The sequence below is a fragment of the Saccopteryx leptura genome, chromosome 1, assembly GCF_036850995.1.
Source record: "Saccopteryx leptura isolate mSacLep1 chromosome 1, mSacLep1_pri_phased_curated, whole genome shotgun sequence".
Lineage (NCBI taxonomy): Eukaryota > Metazoa > Chordata > Mammalia > Chiroptera > Emballonuridae > Saccopteryx > Saccopteryx leptura.
In genome coordinates, this window is record NC_089503.1 from 270,392,343 (window position 1) to 270,416,496 (window position 24,154).

Here is a 24,154-nt window from a genome sequence, read left to right on the forward strand (position 1 = left end):
CCTCCTCCGTGATACTGCCAGCAGATTGGGATGGGCCAGGGGTGGGGCTGGACTACATGTCAGACCCTAGGGAGATAAGTTGTCCCAAGTCAGCTTGGTCCCTGTCTGTTTGTTTTGGTCGTTACTGGTCACACATGGATACTTAAATTTAAATCAGTTAAAGTTAACTCTAAGTAAAGACTCGTTCCATTTCAAGCGTTCAGGGTCCATCAAGCTGCCGCATGGGATAGTGAGGATAGTGTCTCCACCATCGCAGGAGCTCCTGGGCTGTGCTGGGTCCTTGTGACAAGGCTTTAAGGATCTGGGACACAGCTAGGGTGGACCCTCATGCCCTAACCAGTCCTTACATCCCCAAAGAGGCGAGTCAGGCTCCTTGAGGAGCCGTGGGCTTTACGTGGCTGCTGCTTTCTGTCCCGTAGCTACTGAACCAGCTGGGCTCGGCTCGAGGCAGCGCGGAGCTGTGCCAGCAGAGCCCGAGCCTGCAGGCCGGGGAACAGCGCCACCGCCAGGAGCACATCGCCATGGTGGAAGGTAGGTGCCGTTACTGAAGGTCTAGGCCTGGCTGGATTCTCCATGCACCTTGGTGGGGCTGTGTAGGGTAAAACCATCAGTTTTTCCAATCAGGGCGTGCTCCCTGGAGAAGAGGTATTGGGGGCTGCAGAGGGGCTGCAGAGAACTCTGACTGGAATAGCAGGTGTGTGGGACAGTGGAAGGTGGGCCATGAACCCAGAACATGAGCAAGGCTGGAGAGGCAACCCTGGGGTTGGGGTCCCAGGCTCTGCTCACCATCCCTGGGAATAATGAGTGTGTATAAAAGCCAGACCCAGCCTGGGCAGCCCACCAGGCAGTGGCCAGTGAATCCTCATAAGAAGAGACAGTATCAACAGTAGGTAGGACAAGTCCACCTCAGAGGGTGCCCCTGCCAAGTGCAGAGTGCAGGTTTCTGGGTTCTAGCTTGGCTCCGAGGAGAGAGAATGGGTCTCAGGCTTCTGGTCCTTCTGTACCAAGCAGGCTATCCCTGTTGTGCACAGGATGCTCTGGCTGGGCACCCCTGGCCTGGGCCACCACCCTTGGGGTCCTGGGAGTGGGGGAGGAGTAAGCTGTAGAATGGCCCTCCTTTGGGAAAGGTGTGCTCCTGGGAAGGAGGTGAAGGGCAGGTAGATGGCTCATGCCTTCAGTCAACATACATAGTGGCTCCACAGTCCCAGCTGGGCCTGGCTAAGGATGGCCAGGATGAGGAGGACAGCTGGCATCTGTCCTGAGCCTGCTTAATCTAAGAGAGTGGCTTTATGGGGCTTGCAGAGCAGGCTGCTACCCAGGGAGAGCTTCTCCCAGTCTGAGCTGCCCCACCTGGAAGGGGCTGTCTGGGAAGACTGTGAGCCTCCCATCCTGGAGATGTGCACGCTCAGGCTGGCCAGCGCCTTGTGGGGCTGTAAGTTCTACAGTAAGGCGAGTTGAGATCTGTGTCTTTCCAATTCTGAAAGTTGGCTTCTGTGATCCTTGGGCCACTGGATCCAGTCCCTCCCAGGTCCCAATGTCTGGGGCCACTGTCTATCTGTACCTCACAGAATCGGGTCATCTGGTGCTCAGAGCGTGGACTCAGAGACTTTGAGGGCGGAAACCCCTTCCTCCATCGTAGGCAAGGGCCCTGTTCCTCGTCCTTCAGAGGGCTGCCTACACTGGCCAAGCCAGCTCCAGCCGGAGGTCCCAGCTGGGTGTCTGTGGCGATGGCACTTCCACATCCTGTCGGGTGGCATCTCAGGGGATATACTGAGCAGAACCCACAGCATTCCCTCTTGGCCAGTGATAAGCGCATCCTACAGAGCCTTTCACTTCGTTATCGTGATGGACCTTTTTCTGTCAACGTTCCGTGACCAGCCATCGGTGCCAGAACTGGTGCTGTGCCTCGCTCAAGGAGATGGCTGGTTCTCACAGACACTGGAGTCAGAGCCACCAGTTCTTGCTTCCTAACCCTGTCCTGCTGCCGCATCGTTAACCCTGTGGCCCCACAGCCAGATGGTCCTGTGGGGTGGGCACTGCCCCATCGCTTGTGAAACTGCACTAGGCAAGAAGCTCTGCTTCGCACGGCTGCACCCTTACTATGGTCGCCAGTATTCACCAGGGCCCAGGGCCTGTTAGGTGGCAGTTAGATCAGGAACAAAGCAGCCCAGAGGTGCCAGGCCACCACTCCCAAGAGCAGCAGGATGAGCCCCAGTCAGGGAGGATAAGGGATGGAGCCCTGGTTCTCCTACAGCTCAGTGCACATGGTCTGTCTCTGGGCCCAGTGTAGACTAAACACATGGCATTTTGGCTGATCCCATTCTCTTCCAGGGGACTGCCCTTGTTCCAGAAAGCAGCTAGCACAAACCTGCACACATACATATGTGTGCACACACATGCAGGCTCCCACATACACACACGTGCACGTGCACCACAAATGTGGCCCCCAAGAGCCACACAGACACAAGTAGCACATTTAATTCACATTCACTTAATCAGAGACAAGTTTAAAATGCTCCTGGTTGCATAAGGTAAAGCCTTACTCTATATGGCACTGCCTCAGAGCAGAAACCCCACAGTCTAGGAGCTGAGAGGTTGTGTGTCCTGGGATCTGCCTCTTGAGTTTTGAGCCTCCCCTTCAGTTTCCCTGCAGGATGACGAGAGGGCATGTGCAGATATGATGGTGATGGTAGCTGGTGGGATGTTTGCTGTCTGGGTGGGCAAGGCTGGGTAGGACATCTCTGTGCTAAGCCCGACCCTGCCCAGAAGCCACAGAGAAAGAAGCCTTAAGATGGTTGGGCATAACTGCTATCTAGCCTCAGCTAAGTCCTGTTCTTTCTCTGAGACTTGGGTTCTCCATTGCAAAACAAGAAACACAGGCCCTATCCTGTTTGCTCCGGGGAGGAGGAGAGCTAGGTGCTCCTATGGAAAGACCTGGGTTTTCCAGTTCACGCAGAGCTCAGGACCCTGCACAAGCATCCGCCAGTGGCTCCTGATGGAACCTTATGGTCTCCTGCCATGCAGCTCAGGTGTGCTTCACCCAGGACTCGAGCAATACTCTCCTAGAGAGACAGTTTTGGTCTCTAGAATTTTTTTCTTAAATAAAATGGGCATCAGCCATCCTGGTTCTGTTCTGGCTGCTTGCTCACTGGACAGCCATGGGCCATTCCTTCTCTCAGCCTGTTTCTATGTCTGAGAAGTAGGACTTTAGGCCTGATAAATTCCCAGGGCCCCCTAGGCACATGGCTGAAGGAGAAGTTGGGATTTCTCTGTGGGCAGCCTAGGCAGGGCCCTTACTCTCTTCAAAGTTCCCGCAAGACCCTCAGGAGGGACAGAGGTCCTACCATCGTGTGGCATGCATTGTTGTCACACCACTTGAGGCAGACATGATTACCATTTCAAAGATGAGGGAACTGAGGCTTTAAGAAGAGACAGTTGTCCCAGGGACACCTGGCCAGGCAAGGCTCAGAACCAGTGATCCAAAGCTGAGCGGATCACCACACTGCCATGCCACTTAGATAGCTCAGCCCTAAGTGGTGGCTGATCTGTAACCGTCGCTATTCCGGCTGTTTTCTTTGTAGTCACTGAGCAGGAGACTAAAGTCCCCAAGAAAACCGTCATCATGTAAGTGCAGGCGTGTTTCTAACCTTCCTTCTGACTGCAGTGCCCCCTGCATGCCTATTAACCCACCTGTACCTTGCTCGTGTGGTCTGGGCACCTGCTTGCCTGACTGCCTGCCCTCACCGCCTTTGCTCACCACACAGACTGCCAGCACCTTACAGATACTCTCAGGGAGTTCTCCTTTCCCTGGGGCAGTGGCTACCTCCACACTTCTGAGCTTCCTCTTCTAGGGCCTCAGAACCCTTTCCATAGCTGCACTGCCTAAGGAGGGTAAACTTAACTCTGCACACTTCACAGGGTCTCACCCAGGCCTTGGACCAAGAGTCACACCAGTTAGGGTAGACCTGGGACTGACAGCTGTTGTCCCAGTGGGCTGCAGGCATATGTCTACCCTTTAACACCCTGAGGTCTAGGGCACTGCTGTCCAACAGAACTTCCTGTGATGATGGAAATATTACACATCAACACTTGCCTACTGCAGCAGCCAGGAGCTGCATGGGGCTACTGAGCACTTCCAATGTCTCTAGGTGCAACTGAAGAACCGAATTTTAAATTTTATTTAATTTTCACTAATTGACTTTAATTAAACTAGTGTAACCATAGTAGACGACAGCACAGCTGTGGGGCCTTTAGAAGTCTCCAAGTTCAATCCTCACATTTGGAAGATGGGAAAAGTACAGTTCAGGGAAGAGAGCAAGGTTGCTCAGGGTGGCTTATGATTAGAATCCTGCTGAAGACCCATTTTCCCCTGCCACACCCAATGTTCTTCTTTATTCTTCGGTGTCTTCAAGGCTGAGAAAAAAGCCACACGTTGATAGTTAAATAACACATTAATAGACGAGTAAAAAAAAAAAAAAAAGATACGAGAGAACCTCAAATTTAAGACATTAAATTTAAGAGTGGGTCCTAGGAAGAGGATGCTGAAGGCATCCTCTGCCAGTGTGGGGTCTGAGAGTAAGGAAAGTTGACTAGTTACAGAACATGTCTTGATCAAGTTACTGTAAAATTTGGAGAAAGATACATCATCATATGACTATTCAGTGACAGTCAGAAAAAGGACCCTAAATTTAAGGTGTCTGTTCTTTGTTACTTCTTTCCTGTCGAAAGATGTCCATAAAAAGTTTTTCTCCAGTTTTCTGTTAACATTGCTGATTACCATCAACAGGGAGGTAGAGAAATAGATAACATGAGAGGTTCAAAGCTAGTTGCTCCCACAGAAAGCAGGATTGTTTTTGACCTGGACAATCTGGAAGGGATCCTAATGCGAGGTATGTATAGGTAGTTGTGGTATAAGACCTTTCAAAAATCAGGAGGCAAGAAAAACTATCATTTTCTAAGGCCAGGTGACTGAGAACTCCGGGATGAGCCACCTCTTTGTTTCCCATGGATCTCAGACCTGTTAAGGGGCCTGTAGTCGGTCACATTGCTAGAGAATCCCATCTTTAGACATTTAATAAGATCCTAGGTTAATCTTTTTTACTTCCTTCTTCCTCCCACAAAGCAGGTCATCACCCCACAGCGGATGGGGCTGCCCCGGGCAGCAGTGAGCACCCCATCCCTAGAGGTATACAACTATGCCAGACCTTTACACAGATCAACTCCACATGCCATCCACGATAGGGGCATTGTTATTATTCACATTTTATGGATGGCAAATGAAGGAGCAGAGATAGGGCTAGGCAGCTCCATGGGAGAAAGATCAGAGAGGACTTGTGCCAATGGGAAGCTGGACTGTGTAACTCCAGGCACCTTGAAGTCCATTGTACCCCTTCTGTTTGAGGCGTGGAGAGAGTCAGCTGACTGGCACATCATTCCCTACCAGGGGCACACTGCATGATGAGGGGTTACCGGGGAGCCAGGAGTACCGGAAGGAAACTAACTTGGAGAAACACCGCTGCCGACTGGCAGCCCCACAGGTTGTACCCATGGCCTCAGAGCAGGATGCCTGCATGCCCTCGTGGGGTCAGCAGGGAGCCCGCCCCGTAGTGCGAGTAGCACTTTAGAGGAGTGATCCAGCTTCCCAGTCTCCCCTGACTCTCTGTCCTGCCTCAGCCAACTGGGCAGCATGAGTTCAGCAGACAGAATCTGGCCCAGGTGGCCCTGACTTTCAGGCGGGCTCTGACCTCTGGGCCTGGGTGTGAGGCAAGGCTGGCCTTTGGCCCTGAGTAGGTCATAACAGCAAGCCTCAGTTTCCCCTCAGTTTATTGGAGATAAAATCTCCTCTTTGCCAAGTGAGGGCCAGAGAAGGCATCCTGAGGCGTGGCCACACATCTCTGGGCCCACGCCTGGGAGTAACTGCGCCTGGATGGAGCCCTGACTTAGACAAAAGCAAAGCTGGTGAAACAGCACCTTAGTCATGGCAGGCAGCTGGTGATAGCCCTGAGTTGTCACCACCTGCACACCAAGTCCCTCTACCGGAGCCCAAGAGAAAAGGCAGGTCTTGGAGCCCAGGAGAGCTGTGGGTTACTCAGCCCGTTGCTGCTCCCTGTCTGTTACCCATTTCACCGTCAGCATCCAGCCAGGCTGGGGACACTGGACGGCAGAGGAGGGCTTGGCTGACTGGTGGGCAGATGACTTTTAATCCTGGGCAAGTTTTGAGGCTTTTTTATATTCATCTACTCTGTAAAAGTGGGTCAGATCTACCCCCCGGTGCTGCTGCAGTCTCCAGTCACCACCCCGTGCATACCCCACATGCAGCTGGCCCTGAGTTCTGCCTCTTCTCTCCCCTCCTTGTTTTGGGAGATGGGACCCAAGAAGAGGAAGAGTTTGAGGTCACAAAGTTTATGACAGCAGAGCCACACCCAGGGCCAGATGACCTTACCTAGCTTCACACTCCCAGACCAAGAAGCAAGGAACACAGGCTGCAAGTCAGGCCTCCGACAGCCTGCCCACACCTGCACCTGCACTTGTGAAATCAACCTCCCAAGTCCGTCCCTAATTTAAGATCACTGAGGTGCTTGCTCTCTGAGAGCTCACTGGGGCACACCCCCCCCCCCCCACCAATGATACGAAGCACAAAACACTGGTCGGATGGACAAGAAAGACATGGAGCAGTGTCCTTGCACCCTCTATTAGTTCTGCAAGGAGGACTAGCATCTCCAAAATGAGAGAGCTGTAAGTAGGGAGAAAACACTGGCCCCCGGGGACATTGCAGCCTGGACTTAGTCTGGGGTTTGGAGGCACCTGTGTGATGCGGTGATGTCTCAACTCTTGTTTTGAGATCTGCATACCAGCCTGCGGGTGACCAGATGAGGTGTTTGTTTCTTCAGTTCTCTGGTGGAGGTTCCCACCAGTTCACTGGGCTCTAGTGCATGTGTCGGAGCTTATGCACCCCTGGCTTGGCGGTGCGCTAACCTGACCTCTCGCGCTGGCCCTGTGTGTGCTGAAGGCATGAGTGGCAAGCCAACATGCAGGTCTCTGTGCCATCTCCTCTTGGCCTTCTCCCTGCAGAGAGGAGACCATCACCACTGTGGTGAAGAGCCCACGTGGCCGCCTCCAGTCCCCCAGCAAGTCTCCCTCCCTCTCGCCTTCCCGCCGCCCTGCCAGTCCATCCAGGCCAGGCCTGTCAGCCCCTGAGCTGCTGTATTCAACAGGGGCCAGCCAAGTCTACAGGCCAGGGGCAGAACCAGACTGGAGGCCCACTGTGCCCATGCTGTATGTGACAGAGCCTGGAGCCCACACGCCGGTCTTGCCAAAAGGCACTGGGTCCCTGCCCAAGTGGGTGGAGGTTGAGGAAACCATTGAAGTCCAAGTGAAGAAAACAGGCCCAAGGGGTGTGTCTCCAGCCAGAGAGGTGCCCGGCAGCCTGGCAGGGCACCTTTTCACGCTGCCTGGCAGGACCCCAGGAGACCCCAACAGTAACAACTCCAACAACAAGCTGCTGGTCCAGGAGCCCCTAACCCAGGGTGGAGTCGTCTGTGTGGATGCTGGGCTGGAGACCCTTCAGCTGTCCCCTCCTGGGGCTACCAGAGAAGTTCAGGAAGGGGAAGGTGTCCACCTAAGGGAGGAGCCTGTGGACACTGATGGCCGTCGGGGCTGTCACCCCAAGATCCTCGCACACAATGGCCGAGCGCTGACATTGGCTGACCTGGAGGGTTCCCTGCCCCAGGAAGGGGAGACCTTTGGCTGCCGCAGTCTCATGCCCAGCGTTTCTGACAACCCGCCCTGCGAGGTCTCGGTGCTTCAGAGGGAGATTAGCGAGCCCACTGTGGGGCAGCCTGTCCTGCTCAATGTGGGGTGTCCACAGGGCCACCGAGGCCCACCTGGCTTCTTCAGCTGCCTGCCCCAGGAGACAGTTCTGATGGGGCCCCAGCACAGCAGCCCTCCTAGTGTCTCCTGTGTATGGGAGGCCCAGGCTGGGGGTGCCACGTCCCGGAAGCCATCCTTCTGCACCCAAGTCCATCTCTCTGCAGTCAGTGGCCAGAACACCCAAACAGTCAGCTTTGGGACAGTGGGTGAGACAGTCACCCTGTGCATTCCACCGGATGGAGATGAGGATGCCAGCCCCTCCCAGGGCTGAGGCTGAGACCCTCAGGGGCACAGGCAGCTGGGGGTTGAGACAGGGAATTGCAGAGCCAGGGCGCTGCTCACAAGGCGCCTGCTGCTGTGGCTGCACAGGGGCAGCAGGAAAAGGGACCTCGGACCCTGCCAGGAGCCAGCTCCTACCTGCTTCACAGCTGCCCTGGATTTTGGGCTCAGGAAAGAGGCCTGAAGCCAGTACCTTGGGATATGCACTCTGACCTCCTCTTGTTCTCCAGCAGCTCGGACTTCAGCTGTCTGTCCTTTTACCCAGGTGCTTCCTACCTCATAAGGTGGGGTCTTCAGCTGAGGACACTGTGTGCACAGCTCTAACCCATATTAACAAGAGCTCTGGGGGAGCAACAGAGAGACCAGCCCTGGGCTATGCCCTCCCCTCCCTGTCTGCTGCAGCACAGCCCTGCCCCAAGCCCAGGATGCCCCCACCTTAGTGGAGGCGTCCCCAAGGGCACATCTTTCTCATGAACATTTTCCTCAGCCTCCGGGAAGCCCCAGTAGGGCCTGTGCTGCAGATCCCCGGGACTCCCCTGCAGAACGAGTCAGGGTCTGTGGGTGGGAAGCAGCCTCTCTCAGCTGACTCCAGGATGATAATAAACTGGCTCTCACACCCTGTATTCTGCTCCTTGTTTATTCCAGCGGCTCTGGCAACTTGGGTGGGAGGGGCCCTCAAGGCTTGGCCGTGGGGCCAACCAGTGGGCAGCCCAGGCCCCCTCTGTTAGCAGCCATGGGTAGATCCTGGCCATCTTGGGGTCCCTGGGTGGAGGTGGGACAGCTCGCCTGCCCTACCTGCTAGCACTCGGGCTGTGGGGCTGGTTGCAGGTGCACCCGTGTGACTGCCCGTAGTGGTTGCTCACAGTGTGCCATGGGTGAGGAAGTCTTCCACCCCTGTGCATCCGGGCTATTGTCAGGACAGACAACAGGGGCTATGATGTGTGTGGGATCCTCCTTGGAGTGGGAAAGGACAGGGTGGGTACCCTAATGCTAGATAGGGTTCTGGGGCAAGGGAGGGCTCTAGGCAGGGGGACGTGCTGGAAACAGAGCTATGGGCATGACCTGGCACACCTGTCAGACCACAGTGATGCCACCTGGGGCTTGCAGCCAGGTGGAGGAAGGGGCTGCAGGCAGGGAGGGTCTCATGGTTTCCTTGGGAAGAGGTAGGGACTGTGTGGGAGGCCAGGGCGGGGGCCAGGTGAAGGTGTGACCTGGGCGCAGCCAGGCCACACTTGAAGAAAAGGATGGATTGGCCCTCAGGTGGAATCCCCTCCTGGGTGGAGACAGGGGCTGCTGTGGGAGGGCAAGAAGGGAGCCCACCCCTGCAAATCCCCAGGCCCCTTATTTGGTGTCAGGCTGAGAGTTCCCTATATTATGGGGCTGGTCCACTGGGCCTTGGGTCCTGAGTGAGCCACTGGGGAGGCCAGCACAGGATGGGGGTGGGGAAAGCTGACACTGAGGGGCAGACAGGGCACAAGGTGGGTGTCCAGGCCCTGATGCTCCTGAGTTTATGGTCTCCTGAGGCATTAGAGTGCAAACTCAGGGGAGGTGGGGCTCTGCTCTCCCTGCCCCGAGCACCGCCCACTCTCTCTCAGTGACTGCCACCTCTTGAGAAGAGTGGCAGGTGGCTGGGGCGGGCGAGGGGGAAGGGCAGCCCGGGTGGCTCTCCTGGGTGCTTCTGAGGATGGTTTTCCATGAGCCCTTTCCTGGGCCCAGGCCATGCCTCACCCCTACATGCTGACCCCTTTCCTCACAGGTGCTGTTGTCCCACTCCCAGCTGTCCTGGAGCAAGAGCACCAGGACACCATGTCTGTCCAGAGGACACTCGGGGGGCCTGAGGCTCCAGGACCCTCTGCAGGGGACCGTGCTGGCCTGCACCCCAGGGGGCCACCTGTTCTCCAGGAGGCTAGCCCCTACCTCTTAGGCACTGAGGCTGCAAGTGGATCTGGTGAGGCCCAGTGGTGGGCTAACTGCAAAGCACCACCTGTTCCCAGATACCCTTTCCTCTGTGAGGACCCCATCCTTGGTCATCATGGATACCCACCACGGGAGTGAACTGGCAGAACCCTGTGGACCCAGATATCACTGAGGTCCTTGCACTGGGGGGTCCGAGGCAAGGCCCACCCCTTGCTCAGGAGGTCACCCCATCTATGAAAGTAGGTGAGGGTGTAGTTCAGGGGAGGTTCTGCCTACTCTGAGCACATCTGTCCTGGGTGTCAGAGGCCTCCTGGGTCAGACAGCCTGGACACCCTGTGCGCCAGGGCAGGCGAGGAGGCGAGGAGGCAAGGAGGCGAGGAGGCGAGGAGGCGAGGGAGGAGGGGACACCTTGCCCTTGACAGATGAGACTCTGAGATGCTGCTGAGGAGCCCCTCGGAAGCTGCTGCATCCTTTTGCAGGCTGGGGGGCTGGGGGAGGTGGACAACCTCATGGCTGACAAGCCAGCTGTTGCCTGGAAGAGGTGCGCATCCATAACAGAAGTCTTGGGTTTGGGGGTGCAACCCTGCTTTGCCTATGCTCTCATCCTCTGGGGCCTGGGGGGCGACATGGCAGGATGTCATGGGGGACAGCACCAGCCTTATCCTGGGTTCCAGCTCACTAAGCCCTGGCCTCCCACCAGCAGAGTCCAAGACGATGCATCAGTCCCTCCCTTATGCAAGCCAGCATCAGGACTCAGGGGCTCCGGCCATGGCTCATGAATGCATCGTGCCCATTAGGTAACTTCCTTGGCGTACTGGTGGGACGTTCCAAGAGAGGACATCTGGGGGCAGGGAGTATGGGGTAGGCTCACAACAGCCCGTGTCAGCTCGACCCCAGCAAAGGCAACAGAAGGAGAGGCCGCTCTCAGGGTGAGAGGTGTTGGGGAAGCCCCTCTACACCTCAGGTTGGGGCCCCTGTCTCTATATTCCTTCCCAAACTGTCTGCTGTAGCCCCAGGTGGGGGTGGAGCAGGGATCCATGTTACCACAAGGGTCAGTGCTCACCCCCAGAAGTGGATGGGCAGGCAGACAACTCACCCCACTGCCTGGTCCTAGGATGGAGAATGTAGCCTGGCCAGGGACAGGGCCCACTGAGCTCTGGGATGTCTGCAGCCAAGTGGTCACAGAGACCGTGCACCGGACATATGTGTACCCGGCCAGCAATGTGGGAGACACAAGTAAGCTGTGTGTGTGCCCCCCATACCCTCACGGCGGGACACTCGCACAGAGGGCCCATCTGATGTGCGCCGGCCCTGCTGTGGCTGGCCATTGCTGCCCCTAGTCTCTTTGTCCCCGCAGAGGGGCATTACTGGGAGGGGAGGAGGCAGAAGCGAACTAGATTTCCTGCAGCCCCTGTTACCATGCTGTGCACGCCCTGCCCTCAGAGAGCTGGGGCTCAAGCAGGAGCAACAGTGCTTAAGTGGGAGGAAGCACTTCCTAACTGCCAGGAGCTTAGGTGGAATCAGGAGGGGGGCGCGTCACTTGGGGGGCAATTGGGCTCTGTCACCCGACTGTTATCTCAGAGCCTTGCTGTCACCTGGGGCACCAGGATGTGCCTAGGGTCTCTGCCAGCCAACCGGGGGTCTTGATGCGGGCCCCAGCTCACAGACTTAAAATACTGTGGGCTGTGGTGGGTGACCGGGCTGTGCAGCCTGCACACCTCTCACAGCTGCCCTCCCCCTTCCCCAGGACCCCCATCCATGCAGGTCACCATCGAGGATGTACAGACACAGGTGGGCAACACAGCAAAATTTCAGGCTGTCATCGAGGGCAACCCGCAGCCCACAGTGGCCTGGTATAAGGTAGGGACAGGAGTGGGATGAGAGATCCTGTGTCTGGAGGGGGACTGTGTCCCACTGGACATAGCTTGTCACTCACCAAAGGTGGCTGGACACCAGTGCTGGTTCCCAGGGGTAGGCTGATGGCCACTCCACCACCTGTGTTTCCAGGACAGCATCCAGCTGGTAGACAGTGCACGACTCAGCCAGGAGCAGGAAGGGACAACCTACTCCCTGGTGCTGAGGAATGTGACCCAGGATGATGCTGGTGTCTATACCTGTCTGGCTCAGAATGCTGGTGGCCAAGTGCTGTGCAAGGCAGAGCTGCTAGTCCACGGGGGTGAGTCAGGGAACTCCTCCCAGGTCCTGGTTCCACGTGGGCACAGGGTCTCACGGGCTCCCATAGTCTTGGGTACAGAGAACTCCCATGGATACTACAGAGTTGGGGAACAGTGGAATGGGGCGGTAATCTTCATTCACACTGATGGCTGCCTGCTGCCTGACTATAGGGGACAGTGAGCTGGACTTGGAGAAGCAAAGCTATCGGAGAAAACTGCACTCTTTCTACGATGTCAAGGAGGAGATTGGGAGGTATCGCCCCAGCCCAGCCCAGGAGCTCCACCCCCAGACCCTGCCCATTCCCCAGAACCCTGGCCTCCTGGAGTCCCCAACCTGGAGCCTCAGTCTCTGGAGAGCCCCATCACCCTGGAGTCCCCAACCAGAGAGCCCCCAGCCCACTGAGGACCTTGCCTTCTGGAACCCTCATCACTGGAAACCCCTGCCTCCTAGGAAACCCACTTCTCAGGGCCACCGCTCAGTACTCTCTGACCCCCCCCAGAGCCCTGCTCCCCCTCAGCCCCCGCTTTCCCAGAACCCTCACCTCTCAGGAACCCTGCCTCCCAGCAACTCCACCCCCTGGAAAGCCCCACCCCCCACCTGTCCCCAGGAACCTCTGCCTGCCCCTTCCCCTCCACCGAGTACCCTCTTATATCCCCGTCTCTAGGAACCCTACTTCAAGGGAGCCCTTGTCTCTCCAACTATTCACTCCCTACAGCCCCTGTTCCCCAAACCCCACTGCCCAAAACCCCAACTTATACTCCACTGTCCTTTCATCCCCCTCCTGGGAGTCTGGTCTTGGAACTCCAGGAGTCCACTGTGGGCTGCTCTCTTCCCAGGGGCGTGTTCGGCTTCGTGAAGAGGGTGCAGCACAAAGGCAACCAGATGTCCTGTGCCGCCAAGTTCATCCCCCTGCGGAGCAGGACGCGCAGCCAGGCCTATCGGGAGCGCGACATTCTTGCGGAGCTGAACCACCCTCTGGTCACTGCACTGCTGGACCAGTTTGAGACACGAAAAACTCTCATTCTTGTACTGGAGCTGTATCCATCCCTCAGCCCCAGGGTGTGAGGGGGGTGCCTGCCCTAGAGGGCCAAGGGTCCACGGGGTGGGGCCGGGCCTGTGACTCTGCTGTCCTTGGTCCTGCCCTCCTGTTGGGGACAGCCAGCTGGGCCTCCCCTGTTCCTGTGATGGTGCTGTTGAATACCAAGCCCAGCCATGGTACTTTTTAGCTCTCCAATCTCATAGCTCTCTGTTTCTTGAGCCAGGACTTTGGGCAGTATTGTGTCCAAAGGATTCAAGACTCCTACAATCCATGTGAGCCCTCTCCAGCACGAATTCAAACTGCTTAAATGGCAACTCCAGGCCCCAAGTGCTGGGGCTCCTTCACTGTCCAGTCAGGCTCCCAGGAGGGGCACACACCTTCCCGGCCCCCTCGGGGTCTCACTCCACCACTTGCTGCCCAGGTGAGGGTGTCACCACACCCTCAGCTCCACCAGTCAGCAATCTTTGTCCCTGCAGAGGCTGTGGGCTCTGTGCAGAGGGAAGAGGACACCTCCACCCTGACTCTGCTCTGGCCACTGGCCTCAGTTCTTTTCCTCAGGGTCTCTGTTTCACACCCTCTCCTCAACCTGGAAGCCCCACCGCCCCAGCATGGAGTCCCACCACTCTCCCGAGATAAGACTTACTTACTATGAGGTGTGGGGCCGTGTGGTTTCCAGACCCCAGAGCTTTTCTTAACCCAAGCTCCAGCTGTTCATCGGAGGAACTACTGGACCACTTGTTCAAGAAGCATGTGGTGACAGAGGCTGAGGTGACCTTGTAGTCTGAGCTTGTCTGCCTACCAGTAGGCTTGCATGCATACCCTGCCAGGCCTCCGACCCCATCCCCCACCCCACCCTGCCTGCCTGTCTCAGCAGACACAATCCTCCTCTCGCACAGTGTGCTCCAGCTCAGAGACCAGTTGGGGGGTTCTCAGGGTCTTATGAGGTGTCGTAGCTCCTCAGTCAACTCTCAAAGCCCTCCCAGCCAGGGCTCACCACTCTCCTCTCCCAGAATACATCTGGCCAGGGGGCCAACCCTCACCGGCTCCTGAGACATCAAGCTTCCTGCTTTGCTCAGGTGGCTTCACACACGTAAACCCTCCCCACCTTTGGGGCCCAAGAGAATCCATCCTCATGCCCAGGCTTGTGAGGTCTGAGAAACTTTGTATGTGGGATATTCCCGTGTCTGGAGGGAGTGGAGGTGTAGGTGGAAGACTGGAAGAGGCAGAGAGGAAAGTGGAGGGGGAGGGCGAGGCTGGTTCTCTCACCTGAGTGAGGGCCTTTGCCGCCACAGGTCAAAGTCTACATCCAGCAGCTGGCAGAAGGGTTGCACTACCTGCACAGCCATGGCATCCTCCACCTGGACATAAAGGTACTTGCCCCACCTATCCTGTGTCCCCAGAGTCCAGGGAGGGGCAGGTGGGACCCTGGGGCCCTCAGGCTAGACAGGCACAAGCCCACTACTCCCAGCTTCCCTGTTATGATTTGCTCATTTTGGGGGAATGAGGAACTCACTACTTTAGAAGCGACCCCTTCAGGTGGGGTGTGGCTTGGCTCTAATAGAGCAGAGGCCATTCCCAAATTATACCAAAACCTGCCCCGAGGACAGCCCACTGTCCCTCCACCTCCATTGGCCTGTCTCCATGGGACAGGCCTGCACAGACTCTCTTGTCCCCCTCAGACCTGGCAGTCTTGGGAATCACCTCCTTAGCTCAAGGCCTCACCTGCCCCCTGACTCTGCCCCATAGCCCGCCAACATCCTGATGGTGCATCCTGCTCAGGAAGACATTAAAATCTGCGATTTTGGCTTTGCCCAAAAAATCACCCTGGCAGAGCCGATGTATAGCAAGTACGGGTCCCCTGAGTTTGTGTCCCCTGAGATCATCGAGCAGACTCCTGTGAGCAAGGCCTCTGACATCTGGTGAGTGGGTGAGCTCTGGGGACAAAGCTGTCATTCTGGCCTGTTCTCCTGCTCTCAGCCTTTGCTCCCACCTCGGCACTCACCCCCTTGTGCCCCTCACCTGCGGGCCAGGCCTGGGGTGTCTTACAGCTGTGGTTTTGTTCCTACAGGGCTATGGGGGTCATCTCCTACCTCAGGTGAGGACACCCTGGCTCCCATCAGCTATCTTCTTCGAAGCCAACCCCAGACCCTCCCTAGCAGCCCCACAGGAGGTCACAGGCACCGCTGGCCCTCCCTGTAGCAGAGACCCGGGACTCAAGGGGCAGCTATTTCAGGAATGAGGAGTGGCAGGCCAGTTCTGATAAGAGGTTTCTGCCCGGTGCTTTCCACACACACTCCGTCCCAGAGGAGCTCTTTGGGGCGTGAGCAGAGCACTGTTTCTGCAGAGTCTGGCTGGTGTGTCCGTGGGCCCCTCACAGCATCCTGCCCTGAGGACACTGCTGGTGTAGGCTGAGCCTGGATCTTGAGCTCTATTCCAGGCCAAGCCTAGGTCCCCACTCCCGGCTGAGCCTGGATCTCCGGGCAAGTCTGAGACAGTCGCTGGGATTCTAAGGGTGCTGAGAGGCCATCCTAGTCAGGGTTCCACCCATAAACCACATGGGACCCAGAAATCCAAGGCCATGTCTGAGTGCTGGACACTCCCTCTGCTTTCAGCCTGACCTGTTCATCCCCATTTGCTGGGGAGAGCGACCGTGCGACCCTCCTGAATGTGCTGGAGGGGCGGGTGTCCTGGAGCAGCCCAGTGGTCACACGCCTCAGCCAGGACGCTCAGGACTTCATCAAGGCCGCCCTGCAGAAGGCCCCAGAGTGAGTGCGAAAGCCCTCCTCCCCTCCCTATCATCTGTTCAGGGAACCGGCTGACCCCCGCTTTCTCTCCCTACAGGGCCAGGCCTAGTGCAGCCCAGTGCCTTGCCCACCCTTGGTTCCTGGTGAGTAGGCCGAATCCAGCCTGCCTGGTGAGCAGGGAGGGAAACTGATGCCAAGAGAGGTAGGACCTATCTGACCCTAGGGTGCACCGAGGTCTCCCCTGAGGTGGCTTTCTTCTCTTGGTCCTCCAGAAGTCTGTGCCCGCAGAGGAAGCCGTCTTCATCAACACCAAGCAGCTCAAGTTCCTCCTGGCCCGCAGCCGCTGGCAGGTGAGCCCAGCCACAGAGGAGGTGGATGCCAGGGGCACAGCAGGACACGTGCAGCGGTGGGGCAGGTGCCTGGAGGAGCCTGGCAGCAGCGGGGAGAAGCTAGGCTCCCAGTGCCGGCTGTCTGCCCCTCTGGGTCTGGGGAAGCACATCTTTTTGGGGGGATCTGCTGGGTGGTTGCACATACTTCTCGCCAAGGTGGGGACACAACCACAGACTCCTGGGGTGCAGGGGATGAGGACAGGGGCTTTCAATGCCCTCATTTCCTGAGCCCCCAGTTGAAGGCAGCAGGCACCAGCTTATGGTCCCCTGTCCCTGTGCCCCCAGAGCTCCCTGATGAGCTACAAGTCCATCCTGGTGATGCGCTCCATCCCAGAGCTGCTCCAGGGCCCGCCAGACAGCCCGTCTCTAGGAGTGGCCCGGCACCTGCGCGGCGACACCGGCGCCTCTTCCAGCAGCTCCTCCTCCTCCGACACCGAACTGACACCCTTGACCCTAGCCAAGTCGCTGCCGCCCTCTCCGGTGACCCACTCTCCCCTCCTGCACCCGCGGGGTTTCCTGCGGCAGTCTGCCAGCCTGCCGGAAGAGGCCGGGGCCTGCCCTCGCTCGGAGGCGCCACCTCCGCCTGCCTCGCCCCAGGGCACAGAGCTCCCAGCCGCCTCTGGCTGCGTGCCCCGGCACAGCATTATCCGCAGCCTGTTCTACCAGCAGGCCGGGGAGAGCACCGAATGCGGGAGCCCAGCCATGGGTAGCAGGCAGGTCCCGGTGCGGCGGCGGAAACACCTGCTCAAGGGTGGCTACTTCGCGCGCACCTTGCCTGGCCTGCGGGAGCCGCTGCTAGAGCACCGCGCGCTGGAAGAGGAGGCTGCCTGGGAGAAGCAGGCTGCTCTGATGGCCAAGGCACCCTCCTTTGAGACATCCCTGAGGCTGCCCAGCGCCAGTACCAGCACCCCCGGAGGCCACTGCCCCAGCCATTCCCCGGAGTTTGACTGTCCACCTTCCAACAAGCACTCATCACAGGCCTGCCATGAGGGGCAGTGTCCCACTCCCGGCCTCTGGGGCCTTCAGGCAGCTCCAGGAGGAGAAAGCCTGCCCAGAGGTGTCGAAGGTGCCATGGAGATGGAGTCTGTGAAAGGGCAGGGCCTATTTTCATCCACTGGTGTGGGTCCTGGCCTTGCCGAACAAGAGGGGTCACCCCAGGACAGTTGTGCGGGGCAGCCAGCTTTTCTCCGTCACCCTCAGTGGGGCCCAGCCCTGGGTAAGGGCTGCACCCCCACTGTAACTGCCACAGGTCAGGTTTCTGGCTCCCTTCCTCCAGGGGGCTACCTGGAGGCTTTCTCGGCTACCTCAAGCCCCTTCCTCTCTGGGGAGCTCCAGACTCCCTCCTCCCCAACTCAGGCAAGTCTCCCATCAGATTCTAAGAAGAGGTTGGAGGCCACCAGTCTCCCTGGGAGGCCCAGTACCCTCAGCTCTCCAGAGCCAGCCTCCCCATCTGGCGCAGAACCCGGCCTCTCCTTGGAAACCAAGGATTTAGCCAAGGAGACAGAGGGCCTGTCCAAGTCTGAGTGCAGCCCGCCTCAGCCTCAGGAGCAGGCAACCTCACAGAAGTTCTCCCTTGGGCACCATGGAGGTTATGTGGGGGTGGCTGGCTACGGTGCCTTTGCCTTCGGTGGGGATGCAGGAGGCATGCTGGGACAGGGACCCCTCTGGGCCAGGATGGCCTGGGCCACCTCTCAGTCCTTGGAAGAACAGGATGAACCAGGGGCCCAGAGCCTACTCTCCCAGGCCAGCGTGGTACCCCTGCCAGAAGGCAGCAAGGATACTCCAAGGGCCTCTCCAGAGCTGACCTCATGGGAAGACTGCTGTGCGGGATCCCAGGTGTCCCTGGTACAGATCCAGGACCTGTCAAGGGACATGGAGGCAGCTGACACCGTGTCTCTTGATATATCAGAGGTGGAGCCTGCCTATCTCAACCTGTCCGACCTGTATGACATCAAATACCTACCTTTTGAGTTCATGATCTTCAGGAAGATCCCCAAGCCAGAGCTGCCACCCTCCCCGGCGTCTGAGGCCAGGGAGGAGCTGGTTGAGCTCCCAAAGGCAGAGCGTCCCTGGGAGGGTATGCTGGGTCTCCCCGCTGGCCTGGAGATCAGGGAGGAGCTGGAGGATGAGGAAGCCCTGCTTGGGGAGGCAGGCTGCAGCAGGAAGCACAAGTGGTCCCCGCCCTCCAGGGGCCTCCTGCGCTTCCCTGGGAGGCATGCCCCAGCGGAGGAGCCCGTGGAGCTGGATCTGCGCCGGAGGGTGAGGGCTTCGGTGGCTCATATCTCCCGACTCCTGAGGGGCAGGCCTCAAGGTGAGGCTCTGGGCTGGGACCTCTCTGTGCCTTTGGGTATCTTGCACCCATGCCCAGGAATCGCAGCTCAGGATCCCATCTAACACATGAAGCCCACCCCCTTCCTGTCCCTGTTCTGCCCACACTCCAAGCACACAAGGGCTTCTGTTCCCAAGGTCACCATCTTGGATTCATCTCCTCCCATGTATATCTGAGACCTCGTGTGGGAACCTGGAGCCATTGCAGGGGTTAAACCCCTGTGGAGAGGATCCCAACAGGACCAGTCTTCCTGACCTCTGACCCTCTCTGACCCTACCTGACCCCAGACTTCAGCCAGGCCTCCAAGGCACTTGTGCCCCTGAGCTGCTCCCCTACCTGCCCAAGGTTCCCCCACCCAGGAGGAGCCGATGCTTCAGGCTAAGGAGTGGGTGGCCTTCACAGCAGAATTAGTTTGTTTCAAAAAAAAACCACCCCAAAACAAAACCCTGGGATCTGGGCTTTTTTGCCACATGGGAATATGGCAGTGAGTGGTGGGTGGCCCCATAATCCTCTTCCCTTGCTGCTGACGGCAGTGCCAGGCGGCTGGCTGCCAAAAGGAGGCAGCCCTTTGGTGTGACCTCCCTCGGTCATGTTCTCCTTGCAGATCCAGAGAAGGAGGGCCCCCCCAGGAAGAAGGCAGGTCTAGCTTCCTTCCAGCTCCCAGGTTTGAAGAGCAGAGACCAAGGTGAATGTGCTTGGTCCCCCTGCTGCTGAGGGGGGGAGCCTGGCTTTGGGGGAGGGGAGCCCTTTCACAGTGCCCAGACCAGAGGAGGGCAAGCTAAAACCCACAGTAGCTTGATCCCAGATGGGGGTGCTCTGGCTCCCTGGCTGTCAGGACTGAGCAGTCCTGGAAGCCTTCCTGGAAGAGGTGCTGGTGTTGAAGATGAGCTGGGTGAGGGTTGGCTTCTCTCCAGTATCCCCTCCTCAGGTTTCATGCTCTTTGGCTGGGGATCACCTCTGATGCTTGCTCTACCTACTTTTCTAGCGCCATTCTTCTTAAGGGAGCTTGCAGATGAGACAGTGATACTGGGCCAGTCTGTGACTCTTGCCTGCCAGGTGTCGGCCCAGCCAGCTGCACAGGCCACCTGGATTAAAGGTTAGGAGCTATCCTGGTGCCAGTGAGCGGGTAGAGAGTGGCAGAACAATAGGGGTGGTCCTTGAAGTCATGGCTATTAAGGCACAGAGGGAAACTGAGGCCTCGACAGGGTGTGAGGCCTAGGTGTTTTGAGCCATTTCCTGGCTTGCCCTATCCTGATGCAGACGGAGCCGTCCTGGAGAGCAGCAGCCGCCTCCTCATCTCCTCCACGCTCAAGAATTTCCACCTTCTGACCATTTTGGTAGTGACCGCCGAGGACCTAGGCATGTACACGTGCAGTGTACGCAATATTCTGGGCACAGCGGCCACCACAGCTGTCCTCCGGAAAGCAGGTGGGTGGGCCTCACCAGGCCATCTCAGTGGAGACGAAAGGAGGGACCACTCCAGTCTGTCACCTTCTGAAGGTTTCCAAGGGAGCCTGTGAGACTAGCTTTTAGATCCCACACCTTGGTCCCTAGAGTGGGCTAGCCCTCAGGTGGCCAACCCCAGGTGCCCTGCTCCACTACTCAGCCAAGCTGAGACATCTCTGACCAGAACCTGGGTTGGGAAGACAGCTCCCAGCGAAGGCCACTCCGTGGGCTCCCGAGCATGTACCAGATGAGGGAAGCCTGTGATCGAGCAGGCAGACACCTCCCGAGACTCTGCCAGAAGAAGACCCTGGAATCTATGGGACCAGGGAGAGGGTGGGGCCGGGGCCTGGCAGTAAGGTGCAGGGCTGGGGACAGGGACTTGGAACTGAATGGACCACCCCTGAGAGCCCACCTCAGACCCCGGACTTGGACTCTGCAGAGCGCCCCTCGTCCTCCCCGCGCCCAGACATCGGGGAGGTGTACACAGACAGGGTGCTGCTGGTCTGGAAGCCCATGGAGTCCTATGGCCCTGTGACCTACATTGTGCAGTGCAGCCTGGACGGTAGGACTGTGCCTGCACCTTCGCCTCCTAGGGGGCTCCGTGGCGAGTGGGGGTGGCGGGAAGTGCCTGGCAACTCAGTGCTTCTGGGGGAAGTGCCTGGCCCTCTCTGTGCCCCTGAACACCCATCTAGGGCAACCTCACTCAGGGAGGGGTCTCTCCACCCTGAATTCTGGAATGGGGAGGTCTGGAGCTGCCCCTCACCCACTCCGTGTGGTCAGGTGGCACCTGGAACACCCTGGCCTCAGACATCTTTGATTGCTGCTACCTGGCCAGCAACCTTTCAAGGAGCGGTGTATATACCTTCCGGACTGCGGCTGTCAGCAAGGCTGGCATGGGCCCTTTCAGCAGCCCCTCGGAGCAGGTCCTCTTGGGAGGGCCCGGCCACCTGGGTGAGCCTCTGCAGGACCCGGCAGGCGGAGGGTGGTGATCCCTTTAGAATTGCCCAAGCACATACAGTCACTGGGAAGATTTGTTCTGGCTACTGTGTCACCACTCCTCCATCCTCAAATGGTCCACAGAATAAGAAGCCAAGTGTGGTTTTAAAGAGGGGCCCCTTGTCAAGGTGCAAGGGGAGGGGTGATAGGCGACAAGGTTGGGGAGCTGGGGCAACAGGAACACCCCAGTCACCTGCTTTCCTTTCCGCAGCCTCTAAGGAGAGCAGCCCTGCACCACCAGCCCATTCGTTCCCCAGCACCCAGACCTTCGCCTTCCAGACACAGATCCGAAGGTGCCAGCAGCCTCCCGCACTCTCTCTCTTTCTGCTCTCTCCCTTCCCCCACTGCTCACCAGCATATGCACCCCTCTGTCTCCCCTGGGCTCCCTCCCTGCAGCTCTGAGAGTGGGGAGGAGCTGCAGGAGGGCACGTGAGGGCCTGCAGGCAGGGACAGGAAGGGTCCTCAGGGGCCTGACCTGTGCTTCCTCTCCAGGGGCCGCTTCAGTGTGGTGCGGCAGTGCCGGGAGAAGACCAGCGGACGCATGCTGGCTGCCAAAATCATCCCCTACCGCCCGGAGAACAGGACAGCGGTGCTTCGTGAGTACGAGGCCCTCAAAGGCCTGCGCCACCCACACCTGGCCCAGCTGCAGGCTGCCTACCTCAGTCCCCGGCACCTGGTCCTCATCTTGGAGCTGTGCTCTGGGCCCGAGCTGCTCCCCTGCCTGGCCCAGCGGTGAGTGGTCTCCCAGCCTGGATGTAGGGTTGGGAGGGCTGAGTGCATTGCCCAAGTTCACATCGGGCACACCTCCACTGGTCAGCCCTGCCAGGGAGCGGTCTCAGCAGAAACAGACAGAGCAGAGCCCCTTCTCTATGCCCCCCCCCCCAGGGACTCCTACTCAGAGTCAGAGGTGAAGGACTACCTATGGCAGATGCTGAGCGCTGCCCAGTACCTGCACGCACAGCGCATACTGCATCTGGACCTCAGGTCTGAGAACATGATTGTCACCGAGTACAACCTGCTCAAGGTGGTCGACTTGGGCAATGCCCAGAGCCTCGCCCAGGAGAGAATCCTACCCTCGGAGAGGTTCAAAGACTACGTGGAGACCATGGGTGCGCAGGGTGCGGGGTGGGCCAGGAGAGACCCCCCCCCAGTTTTGCCTCCTGCCCCATCCACTGCAGACACCCAGCCCCTTACCTGTGCCCCCTTCCCAAACCCCTTAGCCCCTGAGCTCCTGGAAGGCCAGGATGCTGTCCAGCAGACAGACATATGGGCCATCGGTGTGACAGCGTTCATCATGTGAGTCTTCCACACTGGGGGAGGGATGTGGGTGGTATGGGATCCAGGAGGGTGACCTCAGATCCCTGCCACCCACCCACGCAGGCTGAGCGCAGAGTACCCTGTGAGCAGTGAGGGCACACGAGACCTGCAGAAAGGCCTGCGCAAGGGGCTCATCCTCCTGAGTCGCTGCTATGCGGGGCTGTCCAGGGGCGCCCTGGCCTTCCTTCAAAGCACACTGTGCGCGCACCCCTGGTAAAGTGGACCTGTTCTCACCCCCACAACCTTCAGTAATGCCCATTCCCCTCTGCCCTGCACCAACCAGAGCAGACTGACCCTCCCCCCGCCCCCCCATGCTCCAGGGGCCGGCCTTGTGCATCCAGCTGCCTGCAGAACCGGTGGCTGACTGAGGAGGGCCCAGCCTGCTCCCAGCCCTCCGTGGTGACCTTCCCCACCGCGCGTCTGCGCACCTTTGTGCGCGAGCGTGAGAAGAGGCGGGCGCTGCTGTATAAGAAGCACAGCTTGGCCCACATGTACTGAGTACTTGGCCCTGTGGTGTGTGAGTGAGTGGGGTTGACCCAGCCTGGCCTCCACATGTTGTATATGCACAGACATGCCAATAAAAAACAAACTGCATGAGGTGTCTTCCATTTCACTGTTTTGTTTTGGGGAAGAGGGTGAGGGCCATGCACCTTCCTGGGGTTTGGGGGACCATTCAGTTAGCAGAACTGCCCTTCTTTGTTTCTTGGGTTGAAAGAGCCTGTCAGGGCAGCCTCACCTGTGGTGTCCAGCTTACAAACAAAAGCCTCTTCCATCCCACACAAAGTGGCACAATTGGTCCCTCAGCCCCACCCAACTTGCCAGCCACTGAAGCATTTCCACTGGGACTCCTGAGCTCCAGGGTGCAGGACTGAATGATCCCTATGGTAACCATCCTGGCCTGGTCCTCCTGAGCTCCAGGGTGCAAGACTAAATGATCCGATGGTAACCATCCTGGCCTGGTCCTCCTGAGCTCCAGGGTGCAGGACTGAATGATTCCCATGGTCACCTTCCTGGCCTGGTCCTCCATCAAAGCCTCCAGGAAAGGCCACTGCAGCCCTTTCTTGGTCTGAGGCAGGAGGATCCTGGTGAGTAACCAGTCAGGCCACCCAGAAGGAGTTGAGAGGTGGGAGCAGAGTTAGGGGAGGTGTCATGGAAGCTGCTGAAGGAGCCTGAGCCACAGTCTTCTTCCCCCCACCCAGTTCCTGCCAGATGTTCCTGCTGCCCACAGGGAAATCCTGTTTGGAACAAACATGTTGTCCTGAGGTCACATGAGCAGTGTTGCCTTATTTCACCTCCACCAGCTTCCAACTTTACTTGCTGTTAGGAATGGTCTCCCAATACCAGTGCTCTCTGTGGGGGGCAGTACATCATGTCCAGGGACTATGTATGTCCTCTGCTGAGGAGTCCTCCCACATGGCACTTCCTGTACCCTGGCCACTCCTGTTCAGAGGTACAATGAGCACACCTGCAGTCTCAGCTCTCATGGTGCCCTGTGTCTGAACCCACTCCTTCCTCTCCATCACATACTCATCCAGCCCCAGCTTGCCATGCTCTCAGCAAGCTTGGTTCAGTATGCTGGGACCAGGTAAGACTAAGCTCCTTGTCTTTGGAGTATGCATTTCTTTGGTGACCTCCTCTGTGCTGTGTGCTGGGA

At 58.2% G+C, this 24,154-nt stretch overlaps 1 protein-coding gene across 16 annotated transcripts in view; it reads left to right on the forward strand.

The window, feature by feature from the left end:
* Positions 1-23,093, forward strand: part of OBSCN (obscurin, cytoskeletal calmodulin and titin-interacting RhoGEF) — a 205,629-nt gene extending 182,536 nt beyond the window's left edge. For 13 of the 16 annotated variants that reach the window (XM_066353036.1, XM_066353053.1, XM_066353124.1 and 10 more), the window contains 27 exons: positions 420-531; positions 9,905-10,096; positions 10,766-10,862; positions 11,180-11,301; positions 11,813-11,925; positions 12,073-12,241; positions 12,411-12,492; positions 13,077-13,277; positions 13,987-14,047; positions 14,572-14,649; positions 15,026-15,198; positions 15,348-15,374; positions 15,892-16,044; positions 16,121-16,166; positions 16,296-16,373; positions 16,698-18,723; positions 19,346-19,426; positions 19,727-19,837; positions 20,002-20,169; positions 20,627-20,749; positions 20,968-21,138; positions 21,395-21,476; positions 21,676-21,915; positions 22,069-22,292; positions 22,404-22,479; positions 22,564-22,713; positions 22,821-23,093. In XM_066353036.1, the coding sequence (XP_066209133.1) occupies positions 420-531; positions 9,905-10,096; positions 10,766-10,862; positions 11,180-11,301; positions 11,813-11,925; positions 12,073-12,241; positions 12,411-12,492; positions 13,077-13,277; positions 13,987-14,047; positions 14,572-14,649; positions 15,026-15,198; positions 15,348-15,374; positions 15,892-16,044; positions 16,121-16,166; positions 16,296-16,373; positions 16,698-18,723; positions 19,346-19,426; positions 19,727-19,837; positions 20,002-20,169; positions 20,627-20,749; positions 20,968-21,138; positions 21,395-21,476; positions 21,676-21,915; positions 22,069-22,292; positions 22,404-22,479; positions 22,564-22,713; positions 22,821-22,998 (5,334 nt within the window). In that variant the 3' untranslated portion in view covers positions 22,999-23,093. Of the gene's footprint in view, positions 1-419; positions 532-3,581; positions 3,625-7,071; positions 8,770-9,904; positions 10,097-10,765; positions 10,863-11,179; positions 11,302-11,812; positions 11,926-12,072; positions 12,242-12,410; positions 12,493-13,076; positions 13,278-13,986; positions 14,048-14,571; positions 14,650-15,025; positions 15,199-15,347; positions 15,375-15,891; positions 16,045-16,120; positions 16,167-16,295; positions 16,374-16,697; positions 18,724-19,345; positions 19,427-19,726; positions 19,838-20,001; positions 20,170-20,626; positions 20,750-20,967; positions 21,139-21,394; positions 21,477-21,675; positions 21,916-22,068; positions 22,293-22,403; positions 22,480-22,563; positions 22,714-22,820 lie in introns of those variants that run through there. The other 3 variants (XM_066353153.1, XM_066353162.1, XM_066353059.1) reach the window with 2 other exon arrangements.
* The last annotated feature ends 1,061 nt before the right edge of the window (positions 23,094-24,154 follow it).